The 14,926-nt window shown below is 37.5% G+C and overlaps 1 protein-coding gene across 15 annotated transcripts in view; it reads left to right on the top strand.

Annotated features, from left to right (window-relative positions):
- The window catches only part of TTLL5 (tubulin tyrosine ligase like 5), a 317,823-nt gene that overhangs the window by 119,773 nt on the left and 183,124 nt on the right, over window positions 1–14,926 (top strand). For 7 of the 15 annotated variants that reach the window (XM_027552476.1, XM_027552477.1, XM_027552475.1 and 4 more), the window contains 3 exons: window positions 3,003–3,086; window positions 3,658–4,053; window positions 11,032–11,219. In XM_027552476.1, the coding sequence (XP_027408277.1) occupies window positions 3,003–3,086; window positions 3,658–4,053; window positions 11,032–11,219 (668 nt within the window). Of the gene's footprint in view, window positions 1–3,002; window positions 3,087–3,657; window positions 4,062–11,031; window positions 11,220–14,926 lie in introns of those variants that run through there. The other 8 variants (XM_027552486.1, XM_027552478.1, XM_027552480.1 and 5 more) reach the window with 4 other exon arrangements.

Consider the following 14,926-nt stretch of genomic DNA (forward strand, 5'->3'; position numbering starts at 1 on the left):
ACAAGCTAATAACAGCTAACATTTTGTGAGAACTCATGTTACTGTCTATTGGACATGATCTTATTTTTTATGGAGTAGGTGCTATTATAAAACTTCTCTACGGATGAGGAAACAGAGCTGAAAGAGGTGGAGTGACTTGCTCAGGGGCGCCCAGCACTGTCCAATGGAGCAGGAATCCAAACTTTAGTCTTCCTGACTCAGAGCTTGTGCTCTTAATCTCCGTTCTTCTGCTTCTCCTGATGATTACTTCTCACTCTCCTTACGTTTCTTTTGCTTCCTCCAGCTTATCACCATTTGCATTTGGGGTATGAGAATTCTTTGTTGTGAGGGATTATTCCCACATACCTGGTGGGATGTCTCATATCCTTAGTCACAAGCCCTAAATGCTACTGTCTTCCTTCAGTCATTGTGATAACCCAGTGTTCCCACAACATTTCAAAAATTTCTCACTGTTGGGGAACTCCAGGATTGGGGATTTTGAAACTGACGTGGACCAAACTATCCAGCCCATGTCATATGATCTAAAAAAAAATAACAGCAACACTCAGTTATAAACAAAGCTTGTGCTTCAAGTATAAGATGCATTTAAAATCTAGATGGGAGCATAAGACACAGATAATCAATATACTAATTTTGTAGTATGCTAACCACTAGATTCAGAGATGTAGACTTCTTTGCTACTCTTAAGGTGATCATAGCCTAATGTGGAAAGAGCCAAGACAATTGATCATCTAAAATGTAGGGTACGTTTTCCTGAGGAAGCAGTGTTAATGTTTTCAAAACTGATTAGCTGCAGGGGCTAGTCTAAAAGCTTGTCTAGCTCACTGTATAATTGAAGTATTATATTAGCAAAAATCCTTCTGAGTCCACCCTCTTCTTTGAGCTTTCCTAATCTAAGTTCTAAAGCTAGTTTATTCATGTTTTCATTCATTCCTTTTACATATTTTAAAATAGACACCTATTAAGTGTCAGACGTTATGATAATAGTAGTTGCTAGAGAGAGCGGGAACCAGGACCGTCACAGTTCTTGACTTTATAATATTTATTGTCTGCTTGATGAAGTCGTATGAGTAAATTCAGGAAGAAGGTTGATAGAATCTCTGAAAAGATCCTATGACAGTGTTAGGAAAGGGAGACTGAGGAGTTTTTGTAATGGAAGGGGAACTGTGTACTAACCTAGGGAGGTGAGGTCCTAGCTTGGCATTCAGATAGTAACTTCTCCCCTGGCACTGTTGGGGAAGCCCTGACAACAGGTACTAGCAGCACCTGTTTGTACAGGTGGATCCTCAGAGATTCTGGGGTTCATGTGTTAAGGACTACCTTTATGTAATATAGTTAGTCCCCTACATAACGAATGAATTCCAGTCTGAGAGCGTGTTCATAAATCCAATTTTATTTGTAAGTCCAACAAAGTTAGCCTAGGTTCCCAACTAAGTACCATAATAGGTTTATAATACTTTTCACACAAATAACACATAGAAAACAAACACAAAAAATAAAGCATTTCTAATCTTATAGTTCAGTGCCTTGAAAAAGCACAGTACTGTACAACAGGGCTTCCTTGGTGACTCAGTGGTAAAGAGTCCGCTTGACAATGCAGGAAATGCAGGCTGGATCTCTGGGTCGGGAAGATCCCCTGGAATAGGAAATGGCAAACCACTCCAGGACTCTTGCCAGGGAAATCTCATGGACAGAGGAGCCTGGCAGACTACAGGCCATGGGGTCTCGAAAGAGTTGGCCATGACTTAGCAACTAAACAACTGTACAGCAGCTGGCATACAGGGGCATGTTCGCATCTTTGAAAGTTTGCAACTTGAAGGTTTGTCTGTAGGAGACTTACTGTAACATTTATACCTAGCAATTCCAATGAAGATTAACTCTGGGCAGGCAGTAGGAAGGCCTCAATCAAGGGAACAACATTATGACATTTGATAGTATTTGTTCTTGTTTCAAACATGAGCCAACAAGTGTGTGACAGTATTACCACTGCTGATAGTGGTGGAAAGAAGAGAATTCATATGTCCTTATTCTTTCATTCTGAAAGATGATCTGTAAAATGGCCTTTCTTAAGTGTTTGTATGAACTTGGCCCTGAGAAAAGATTTTGGGACTATTTCTCTAAGTATATATGATTAGCTCTGGCTGTTCTGTTTCAAAATTCTGTAGTAGGAAAAGAAAACCTGATTTATTACAGTGGAAATTTATGTTACTAGAATGACTTTCTTATTGAATATGCTGATTAATAAGCAAATTCACTCAACTTATTCAAGGAAAACTGAGATTAAGATACAGAGCTGTTGTGATATTCAGATATCATGCCAACAAATACTGGGGCTGTTATTTTCATCTCTTGGCAGTTCCCTGTCCGTATGTGTTGTGACTTGTTTGCTCCAGTGTGTACCACCAACCAGTTTAGTCCCTTAGTTCTGCAAATTTGAATTCTTGACAGAGGCATCTTACTGCCCTGGCATTCATGCTAACTCGTTTCAGTTGTGTCTGACTCTTTGTGACCCTATGGACCATAATCCACCAGGCTTCTCTGTCCATGGGATTCTCCAGGCAAGAATACTGGAGTGGATTGCCATGCCCTCGTCCAGGAAATCTTGCAAACCCGTGTCTCTTACATGGCCCGCGTTAGCAGGCGGGTTCTTGGCCACTAGCGCCACCTAGGGGAGCCCCTTTACCGCCCTCACTGTCTTTCCCAGGCAGGTCCTAGTTTGTTGGCAGTCCATGGATCGCTGCCCTGGCTTTCCATATCTTTCCCTGGTTTGGTCAGCTGGAGCTGGGCTTTGGGCTAGCTAGGCTAGTTTGGAATCATTTGCTTGGTGTCCCACTCAACAGGGATATGGACATGGCCATCCTTGGAAAAGTGCAGTGAGAAATGCAATAGTTCTTGGCACTGATTACTAGTTGCGTTATATTCTGGAAACAAAATTATGTGTAGAGTGGTGCTCTAGTGTTTGATTAGTGACAGAACCTCAGCTCAGTATTTATTTATTTCAGATCATCCTGAAACGATGGAAGAAGTGAAAATAAAGCAGCCCAAACAGCAACAGACAACAGAAATTCACTCTGATAAATTATCTCGTGAGTGACTTCAAACCTGCATAAATTTGTTACTCTCAGATAAATCTCTTAATAAAAAAGAAAACTCATCAGATATTAAATGATTTTAGGGCATGCAGCGTTACTCCAGAAAGCTCATTTTTCTTTGTTTTTCCTTCTCTGTTAGAATTTCCTTTTATCTACCAATAACCTATTAACATCTTTCCAAGGAATTTTTTACTTTCTTAATGTTTAAAATTCTGAGCACTTGTTTCTAGAAGGGTGAAAATCAGAGGGAGAGGAGTTAGCTCTCATTACCAGAAACTTTGTCCTGATGCCCTGACGTTTATAAAACATCTGTTCCGGTTGATGGAGGTAGTTGCAATGCCAGCTTTTAACAAGGACTAGAAATGAACTATTTCTAATGCCAGATTGTCTCAGTGGGCAAAATTCATTAAGTTCATGATGGCTGCTCATTAAAATTTGTATTTTTCATGGTATCTGTTTCATGCTAAGGTTAGATGTTTAAAAATGTTCATGTTTACATATAGAGACTATGTGTTAGCTTTTCCTAACATGATCTGTTTTTGTTTGTTTGTTTTTATTTTAATAGGATTTACCACTTCAGCAGAAAAAGAGGCTAAATTAATCTATACCAATTCTTCTACTTCTTTCTCTGGTCCTGCTGCTACCCTTCTGCAGAAAATTCCCAACACCCACTTGTCATCTATTGTTACCACCCCTGACCTCTCACCAGGGCCAGGCCACCATTGTCTATCTCAGATCCCTCCAGCTATCCCCAGCATGCCTCACCAGCCAGCAGTTTTACTGAGCACAGTCCCTGAGAGTGCTCCTCTCTCCATGCATCCTGGGACACAGAACGTACCAAGCCCCGCTGGCCTGCCACGCTGTCGATCAGGCAGTTACACCATTGGCCCCTTTTCCTCTTTCCAAAGTGCTGCACACATCTATAGCCAGAAACTGTCTCGTCCCTCTTCAGCAAAGGCAGGTGAGTGAGAAAATGAAAGGGAGTCCACAATGTCAGCTCCTCCCCAGCCCCAATAAACACAGAATGTCATCTCTTCCCTTTGCTTTTTCTTTTGAAAGATAAAGGGATGCAGGCTGTGACTAAGGAAAAGTCTTGCATTTGGTCAAGTGACATTCATTTACTGATAAGAAAATGCAGCGCTTTCTTTTAGGTACTGAAGATAAAGAGATGAATAAAATAGGGCTTCTGTTTCCTGGGAGCTTACAGCGTGGTCAAGAGATAATTGTGATATCTGTCTTTTTGTTGTTGAGTTGTAAGTGTTCTTTATATATTCTGGGTACAAGTCCCTTGCCAGGTGCTTGATTTAGAAGTGTTTTCTCTCATTCTGTTGTTTGTCATTTCATTTTCTTGATGCACAAAAGTTTTTAATCTTGATGAAATCTAATTTATTTTCTCTTTTGTTGCTTGTGCATTTGATATCATATCTGAAAAACTATTGCCTAACCCAAGGTCACAAAGATGTCTGTTTTTTTAGGTCTTTTATCCATTTTGATAGAATTTTTTACATGGTGTGGCATAAAGGTCTTAACATCATTCTTTTGCGTGTGAATACTTAGTTGTCCCAGCACTATGTGTTGAAAGAGTATTATTTCCCTGTTGAATTGTCATGGCACTCTTGTGAAAAATCATTTAATCTCAAATGTAAGCGTTTACTTCTGGAATCTCAGTTCTGCTCCACTAATCTATGTATCTGTACTTACGCCAGTACCACGTTGTCTTCATTACTGTGGCATTAGAAATAGCCAATATATACTTCTATTTTCCTTTATTTAATTTTTATTGGAATATAGTTGCTTTACAATGTTGTATTAGTTTCTGCTGTGCAGCAAAGTGAATCAGTCATATATATACATATATCCACTCTCTTTTAAAAAGATTCCCTTCTAATGTAGGTCATCAGAGAGCATTAGGTAGAGCTCCCTGTGCTGTACACTAGGTTCTAGTTAGTTATCTGTTTTATACATAGCAGTGTATATATGTCAATCCCAATCTCCCAATTTATCCCATCCCCTCTTCCCCACTTTGATGTCCAAACATTTCTTCTCTACATCTGTTTCCCTGCTTCTGTTTTTCAAATAAGATCATCCATACCATTTTTCTAGATTCCTCATGTATGTGTTAATATATGATATATATTTGTTTTTCTCTTTCTGACTTAACTTCGCTCTGTATGACAATCTCTAGGTCCATCCACATCTCTACAAATGACCCAGTTTTCTTCTTCTTTATGCCTGAGTAATATTCCATTGTATATTTGTACCACATCTTCTTTATCCATTCCTATGTTGGTAGAGATTTAAGTTGCTTCCATGTCCTGAATAAGTAGCCAGCATATATTTAACTGGTATCCGATTTCAAATGAAATGGATATTATAATATGAAATTTGAATCAGAGATACTAAATGGTCTATTTTAATGTCATAAATATAAATATGTACAAATATGTGTATTTCTGCTAATTCTGAGTGATTATTCTTATGGTTTAATCTTCTAAAATCAATATAATAATAATCAATTATGTTCTGATTTTCTCCTGTGTGAAAGAAATTCAGTAAGGTCAATGCCTCCAATACCTTGTGTTATCATTAGAACTTCTTTTTTAAACCTTTCTTTTTCATACATTTCCCAGAGAATGGTAAGGAACGGAAGAAGCTAGTCAGTTTGAAAATATTTCCTAATTTCCATTGTGATTTTTCTTGACCCATGGATTGTTTTTATTGTTTAATTTCACATAGTTGGCATTTTCTGTTTTTTGTAATTGCCTTTTAGCTTATTTCCACTGTGGTCAAAAACCATACTCTGAATGGCTTAAACAGTAGTGGACAATAATATATAGATAATAATATATAGTTGACTACAATAATAGCCTATAGGTGATTGGAGTCAAATTTTTCTGTAGTGATTGAATAGTTTGGCAATGAGGTTAAAATATTATTTAGACTTTTTCATGATATATATGCTGTATCATGTTTCAGGGGTCACCACTGAAAAAATTAAAATATGAAAACTTAAACATTTGGGAAGACAAAGAATTGGGCCTGGGGAAACACCTATAGACATAGAAGCACAGAAAACACAGAGCTTAGAAAATGCAAGAAATGGAAGCTTGAAGATGGTAAACCAAGTCCTAATATATGAAGAATCAAATGAATATAAATGGACTGAACTTGTTAGTGTCAGATTGATTTTTTTTAATCCAACTATATGTTGTTTAGCAAAGAAAGACGCTTGTAAAAATAAGGACATCGAATGGTTGAAAGTAAAAGGATGAAGAAAGAAATGCCAAAAAGTCTAAGTTTAAATAATATCTTAACCTCATTCCCAAACTGTATTCATCATTTCAGTAGATGCAGAAAAAGAATTTGATAAAATTCTGTACTCATTCATGATAATAATTCTCAGAACACCAACCAGAAAAAAGTGGTATAGCTATATTAATATATGCTGTTTACTTAGCGTGAAAGTGACCGTTGCTCAGTCATGTCTGACTCTTTGCAACTCCATGAACTATACAGTCATGGAATTCTCCAGACCAGAATACTGGAGTGGGTAGCCTTTCCCTTCTCCAGGGGATCTTCCCAACCCAGGGATCAAACCCAGGTCTCCTGCATTGCAGCTGGATTCTTTACCAGCTGAGCCACAAGGGAAGCCCTAACTTAGTATATATTAACTTATATTAGGCTTTAAGAGATAAAATTTTCTTCACAGATACAGAGAGTAATTACATAAAACAGAAAGTCTGGTTCAGCAGAAAAATAATAGTTCTAACTGCACCTAACAAAATAACCTCCAAATAAGTAAAACAAAAATTGATACACCTGCATGAGGAATCTGTAAATCCACTATGTTAGTGGGAGATTTCCAATGATTTCTATTACTAATAGATAAAGAAATTTTATAAGTCAGCAAAGAAAGAGGGTTTGAAGATATCATAATGGAAATAAATGTAAAAGTTTTAGAGTTGAAAGATAATGAAAAAACTTCCATATTTAAATGTGTGGAGGGCAATGAAAAACAGTATTTGGAGGGACATTTACTACCTAAAATACTTATTTTTGAAAAGGAAGGCTAAATATCTGATCTCAGATGTTATAAAAACAGCAATATTATAAATCTAAATAAAGGAGAAAGAGAAAAGATATATTAAACAGCAAAGACAAAAGTAAAAATTACAGATTTTAAAAATAAAGTAGAGAAAATATCAAAGCCAAAAATTCTTTGAAAAGCCTAAGGTGGTGGAGCAACCTTTGGTGAGATTGATCAGGAAAAGAGAGAAGACATGGATAAATGATATGAAGAATGAAAAGCACACAGAAAATACAAATTAGCTTGGGTGAAAAAAATATTAGAATACTGTTAACTACTGTGTTCCAATAAAATTGAAAATCTACACGAAATGGATAATGCCACCAAAAGTATACCATAAGAAAAATTGGCTCAAGAAGCAAAGAAAGCCTGAATGATATTGTAACTATTAACATAACTTATACAATAATTTTCACAAGGAAAACTTGAGCCCCAGATGATTTTATAGATGAATGTTGACAGTCTTTCAAGGGAGTGATAATTCCAATCTTAAACTTGTCATAGAACATGGAAAAGAAATAATTATCCTTAAATCATTCTGTATGGCTAGTTTAATCTTGATAACAAAACCAGTTATGGACAGTATCAGGGAAATTACAGACTAGAATCATTTATGAACACAAATGCAAAAATTCTAATCAAAATATGAGCCAACCACATCCTGCAACAAGTGAAAAAGATAAGGTCCCATGAACAAGTTTATCCTGGGAATACTAGAGGGTTTAAAACAGTAGAAAATCTATAAATGTCATTTGTCACATCAGCAGATTAAAGGAGAAAAACTGTATTCATCATTTTAGTAGATGTAGGAAAAGAATTTGGTAAAATTCTATACTCATTCATGATAATAACTCTCAGCATACTAGGAAAAGAAGGAAATCCTCATTAAAAAGGGTATCCACCAAATCTCACCATAGATGTTAATATAAATGGGGAGATACTGAACGCATTCCCTTTAAGAGAGAGAAGAGAATGCCTACTAGCTTTGCTTCTATTCAGTGTTTTACTGGAGGTCAGGATCCAGCGTAACAGACAAGAAATTAAAAACATAAGCATCAAAAGGCAGGAATTAAAATTTACTTATTTATTTACAGATTATATGTTATCTATATAGAAAACTGAAAATAAGCTATCGATACATTAGAAATAATTATTTTAGCAGTATAGATGGCTCTAAGATCAATATTAAAAATCTGTTAGCTGACTTTTTAGAAAAGACCCTGATGCTGAGAAAGACTGAAAGCAGGAGGAGAAGGGGATGACAGAGGGCAAGATGTTTGGGTGGCATAGCTGCCTCAGTGGACACGAGTTTGAGTAAGCTCCAGGAGATGGTGAAGGATAGGGATGCCTGGCGTGCTGCAGTCCATGGGGTTGCAAAGAGCTAGACGTGACTGAGTGACTAAACAACAACAGAGACATACATAATATAAAATTTACCATTTTGTCTATGTTTCAGTGTACAGGGGCATTAAGTACATTCACACTGCTGTACAACCATATCACCACAAAAACGAAGTTTTTAAAAAATCATTTACATGAAGACTATAAGCTGTCTAGGCATAAATTTAGGAAAGACTTATAAAGAAGTTTTGTAAGACTTTGTTGAGAGACAGAGAAAACATAAATAAATATATAAATAGACTGTGCATGGATGGAAAGACTTAATATCATAAATGTTTTCATCAAATTCGTCTCTGAATTCAATACAATCCCAACCAAAATCTCAACAGCTGCATTGTACTTGACAAGGCTCATCTAAAACGATACTGGAAAGGCAAAAGACCAAGGGTAGTGAGAACCTACTGAAGAAGGAAAAATGGTGGACGAATATCTTGATAAGAATATGAAGATATGATGATTAAGAAAATGCAGTATTGGAAAAGGTGCAGAGTGACCAGTGAAGCAGAATAGAAAGTTGGAAACAATCACAGATAGATGAAACTTGGATATATGACAGACGGAAAAGGATGCATTTTTCAATAAATGGTGCTGGGACAACTGGTTATCCAAACAGGATCAAAAGTGAAATTACATCCCTGCCTCATACAATCCATATAATCAATCTCAGATGCAAACTTTAGACTCTAGGATAGATTAGACCATCTTTAATAACTTATGGTAGGAAACAAAAGTAAAAACATAAGCAAGCCTCCTTCAGAAAGAAAAAAAGACAACCCAATAATGCTATCGCAAAAGAGATAATGTGCTCAACATCGTTATTAATCAGATGAATATAAGTGAAAGCTACAGTGAGACCTTCCACCCTCTTAAAAGAGGGAAGAATTAAGATATTTGACAATACTAAGTGTTGGAGGGGATACTGATCAGCAGGAAGCCTTGTATTTTGTTTGTGGTAGTGTAAAATATACCGTTTGTTATTATCACATGAATTTGTAAATTCTTATACTCTCTGACTCAACTTCTAGCCACATACAGAAGAGAAGTTCTTCTACACATGCCCTAGGACATGTATGCAAGAGTGTTCACAACTGAACTGTTGACAATAGCAATAAGCTTGGAGTAACCAAAATAACCATCAATGAGGAAATAGAAAAATAAGTTGTAGTGTATTTCCAAAATGGAATACCAAGCACCATGTAAAGTTAATGAATTTCACCTGTACTGAGAAAGGATAAATATTAGAAGTATGGTATTAACAAAAACAAGTCCCAGGAAACTACTACAGTAAGATACCATTTTTATAGAGCTCAAAAACAAGCAAAATTAACTGTATTTTAAGTATGCCTACACACACAGAAGTGAAGAATAAAACTATTTAAAAAAAGAAGGGGATGAATGATAAGGGGAGATTAAGAATGAGAAGGAACCCATGGGTTGATGCATGTTAATATGACTTAGGTAGTCAGTTCATTATATGTTTTATAACTTCTACATCTATTGTAGATAGTATTTTATATGTGTCAAATAATATAATAAAGCAGTGTCATCAAATTGTATATACAAGGATGAGCATGGTTATATAAGCACTAATAAGACAGAAAGGAAACACATTAGTGTTTCCACTTTTCTGACTTTTTAATTTTTTTATAATGGATTGTGTGACTTACCATAGAACAAATATGAACCTTGATTTTTAATTAAATAATTTCTTTTTGCCAAAATTTCAGTGCTCAAAAACAATAGATTTCTCTGATATTATAGTTGAAAGAAGAAACTGAAATCTGAAAGAGAAATCAGTTGAAATTTGATGATATAGGATTATTACTGTTTTTCTAAATAAATTCAGTTTTGCTTTTATCCTTCTTTTCCTTTTTGAGCTTTGTAAGGAGGATTGTGGGGCTTCCCAGGTGGTGCTGGTGGTAAAGACCCACCTACCAGTGTAAGATATGCAGGTTCAGTGCCTGGGGTGGGAAGCTCCCCTGGCGGAGGCCGTGGCAGCCCGTTCCAGTATTCTTGCCTGGAGAATCCCTTGGACAGAGGAGCCTGGTGGGCTGCGGTGTGGATGATTTGACAGTGGGCTCAACAGACTACTGACAAGTACTGTCACATAACAAGAAAAGCAAGAATCACAACGATTTTCAAGGCTGCACTTTTTATATTCATTCATTTTAGGATCAATTATTCCCCACTACATATGATGAAAATCCTTTTTTTGTGAAGGATTCATATTATACAAAAACATAGTTATGGATGCTTGTAACAAATTGGTGATAGGAAGAGATCCTCGGGTATAATAAGGGTATGCGTTTACTTTTGTGAGCTTTTGAAGATAGTTCCTTGCTCCTCTTGTTGTCAAAGATCCCTGGGATTCAGTGAACTACCTATTGGTTGTCATCATCCTAAGTTTTTCTAATCTTTTTTTCCTAAGTGGATGAAAGCTTTTCTCTTTAGCAGGTTCATGCCATCCAAACAAGCAGCATTCAGGAGTGGCCAGAACCCAAAAGGAGGGAGAAGATGGCTCTTCATACAGCAAACGATACAACCCAAGTATGGTTACGGCCGAACTTCAGCGGCTGGCCGAGAAGCAGGCAGCCAGGCAGTATTCTCCATCCACTCACATCAGCCTCCTCACCCAGCAGGTATGGCAGTTTGGGGTGTCATGGAGCTTTTAACCAGTGGATAGGGTTAACTCCATGGTTCTCTGCCATTCCTGTCTTTACTAATGCCCATATGCTGATGCTTATTGAATGAATGTTCACTGGTTTTTTGAGCTAAAGAATGTTAGCTAAAAGTGTTCCTCTTCGGCTTTAAAGGAAGGATTTCTGTCACAGGTATTGCAAAGTTAAGTCTGCTGCTAGCTGTGATATACCTATTTCGTGGACAAATAAACTCGAATGTTCAGTTGTAAATACACTGTTAAACGATCTTTAAAAATAACTTATTTCATTGGTAAAAATTGCCAATGAGTTGTAGTCTTAGAAATCTTTTTACCAGAATGCCATAACATTACCTTTTACTTTTTTAACTGTACTACCTTTCATCTCTTGATGTCAGGATGTTTTCTGGGCACTGATTAATGAGTTATTTCAAACCATATCATTCTCCCCATTTTACAGATGGGGGAAACTGAGGCTAAAAGAGTGATATAATCAAGGTCATCCAGCAAGCTTGATGGATACTGGGATTTTGACTTTTACGTTGTATGTATGTTGACTAGCTTTACAACACAGTAAAGTTAAGAACTATAGGATTCTTTTAGCCCTTCTTGCTGATTATCTCTATGGTATTTAACTGGAAGCAGAAGCCATATTTTTTCCTTTTTCTTAATACAAAATGGCATCAAAATCCTCCAAAGGAATTATTATAATTCAAGTCCAAAGTTATAGTTTTCTGCATCTTCATAGTGTCATATTCTTTAATTGGTGACAGCTCTCTGTGCTGTGTGCTGTGCTGTGCTAATTTACTTCAGTCATGTCTCACTCTTTGCGACCCCGTTGTAATCTGTCTGCCAGGCTCCTCTGTCCATGGGATTCCCCAGGCAAGAATACTGGAGTCCGTTGCCATGCTCTCCTCCAGGGGATCGAATCCACGTCTCTTACGTCTCTTGCACTGGCAGGCAGGTTCTTTACCACTAGCATGACCTGGAAAGCCTGACAATCCTCTACTGATAATCAAATCTAGGAAAAAAGTGAAGCCATAGACTACTTCAAGTGCATGTTAAAAGCAGGCAACACACTGCTCCCTGGTGGTGCCCTACTTCTCTGTGTAAAATTATGGGCCATAATTCAAGCTTTACTTCCGCCTCATCTCAGAGTGTGAGGTTGTAATGAATTTTCTTTTTCAAATCTCTAATAGTTGAAAGGGAGTAGGTAAAAAGCCTAATGTGAATTAGAAAGTGAAGAATCTTGTACAGGCAGTGTTGAGACTTGAAAGTAATTAATAGTTAGATTTTAGTGACAGAATGATGTGAAAAGAAAAGAGAATGAGAAGGAACTGTGAAATGTGCAGAGGCTATGAGGAGGGGAAGGACCGGTGACCCGCGACACTGCTCTTACTGGGTCATGGCCTGGAGCATGTTTCTAATTTTAATGAGCAGCTAGACGCGCTAGACCTCAGTTGCGACCTAAATCAAAGTCCTTAGGATTATCAGTGGGAGTGAGAAACAGATCGATGGGCCTAGATCTGATAGACAGAGTGCCTGATGAACTATATGGACGGAGGTTCATTACATCGTACAGGAGACAGGGAGCAAGACCACCCCCAAGAAAAAGAAATGCAAAAAAGCAAAATGGCTGTCTGAGGCGGCCTTACAAATAGCTGTGAAAAGAAGAGACACTAAAAGCAAAGGAGAAAAGGAAAGATATACCCATTTGAATGCAGAATTCCAAAGAATAGCAAGGAGAGATAAGAAAGCCCTCCTCAGTGATCACTGCAAAGAAATAGAGGAAAACAATAGAATGGGAAAGACTAGAGATCTCTTCAAGAAAATTAGACATACCAAGGGAACATTTCATGAAAGATGGGCTCGATAAAGGACAGAAATGGTATGGACCTAACAGAAGCAGAAGATGTTAAGAAGAGGTGGCAAGAATACACAGAACTGTGCAAAAAAGATCTTCATGACCCAGCTAATCATGATGCTGTGATCAGTCACCTAGAGCCAGACATCCTGGAGTCCAAAGTCCAGTGGGCCTTAGAAAGCATCACTAAGAACAAAGCTAGTGGAGGTGATGAAATTCCAGTGGAGCTATTTCAAATTCTAAAAGATGATGCTATGAAAGTGCTGCACTCAATATGCCAGCAAATTTGGAAAACTCAACAGTGGCCACAGGACTGGAAAAGGTCAGTTTTCATTCCAATCCCAAAGAAAGGCAATGCCAAAGAATGCTCAAACTACCACACAATTGTATTCATCTCACACGTTAGTAAGGTAACGCTCAAAATTCTCTAAGCCAGTCTTCAGCAATACATGAACCTTGAACTTCCAGATGTTCAAGCTGGTTTTAGACAAGGCAGAGGAACCAGAGATCAAATTGCCAACATCTGCTGGATCATCGAAAAAGCATGAGAGTTCCAGAAAAACATCTATTTCTGCTTTATTGACTATGCCAAAGCCTTTGACTGTGTGGATCACAATCAACTGTGGAAAATTCTGAAAGAGATAGGAATACCAGACCACCTGACCTGTCTCTTGAGAAATCTGTATGCAGGTCAGGAAGCAACAGTTAGAACTGGACATGGAACAACAGACTGATTCCAAATAGGAAAAGGAATATGTCAAGGCTGTATATTATCACCCTGCTTATTTAACTTCTATGCAGAGTACATCATGAGAAATGCTGGGCTAGAAGAAGCACAAGCTGGAATCAAGATTGCCGGGAGAAATAGCAATAACCTCAGATATGCAGATAACACCACCCTTATGGCAGAAAGTGAAGAGGAACTAAAAAGCCTCTTGATGAAAGTGAAAGAGGAGAGTGAAAAAGTTGGCTTAAAGCTTCACATTCAGAAAACGAAGATCATGGCATCTGGTCCCATCACTTCATGGCAAATAGATGGGGAAACAGTGGCTGACTTTTTTTTGCCTTCTTCTACTAGCTGTGTGATCTTGGGCAATTCACTCAAATTCTGTACACCTCACGGTCTTTATTTGTTGATGGGGAAAATACAACAAGGTCATGAAGGCAGTATGCAAAAACCTTTCTGTAAAGTCTAAATGCTGTATGCTTGGAAAGGATCGCTCTTTCAAAACTGTAGAAGGCTCTTAATAACTAAAGGTTTGTGATTTGATTTGAAGTCAGTTTTTGGATAAAACATTGTGTTACCAAAATGAATGTTGCTGTTGAAAAGTTCAAGTTATATGTTATTTGTGTTATTTCTCCTAAGAGAAAGTAATTCCTTAATTTGGAATTTGGGGAATTCTTCTATTGTTCTTTTCCTGGTAAATAATAACATGTTGTAATGACTTAATATGAGCCCTGGAACATCTGTTTACTAGCCATTTCCTTTTGCTCCTAGCTGTGTTTGAAACAAAGTGCCTTGGTTGCTTATTCACTGAGGCAAGTGATAAGATGTCTGTGGTTCTGGTGAGAGGCGCGCCTCCAGTCAGAATGTGCTGAAAGGTCCACTCTCCTCTCCGGACTTGGGGTGTGAACCTTTAGCTCAGCTCACCAGAAGCAACTCTGTGTACAGTAATTCCTTCAAATGTTTCTAATTTCCTCTTATCTGTCATTAGTTTCTTACTTTCAATTCCTGTTTTGCGTCTGTGCTTTTTTTCATGAATATTTTCTTTGCTCCATCCCTGTTCTATAGGATATATTCTTTCTGTTATAGTTTTTTAATTGGT

This window comes from Bos indicus x Bos taurus, chromosome 10 (genome assembly GCF_003369695.1).
Source record: "Bos indicus x Bos taurus breed Angus x Brahman F1 hybrid chromosome 10, Bos_hybrid_MaternalHap_v2.0, whole genome shotgun sequence".
NCBI lineage: Eukaryota > Metazoa > Chordata > Mammalia > Artiodactyla > Bovidae > Bos > Bos indicus x Bos taurus.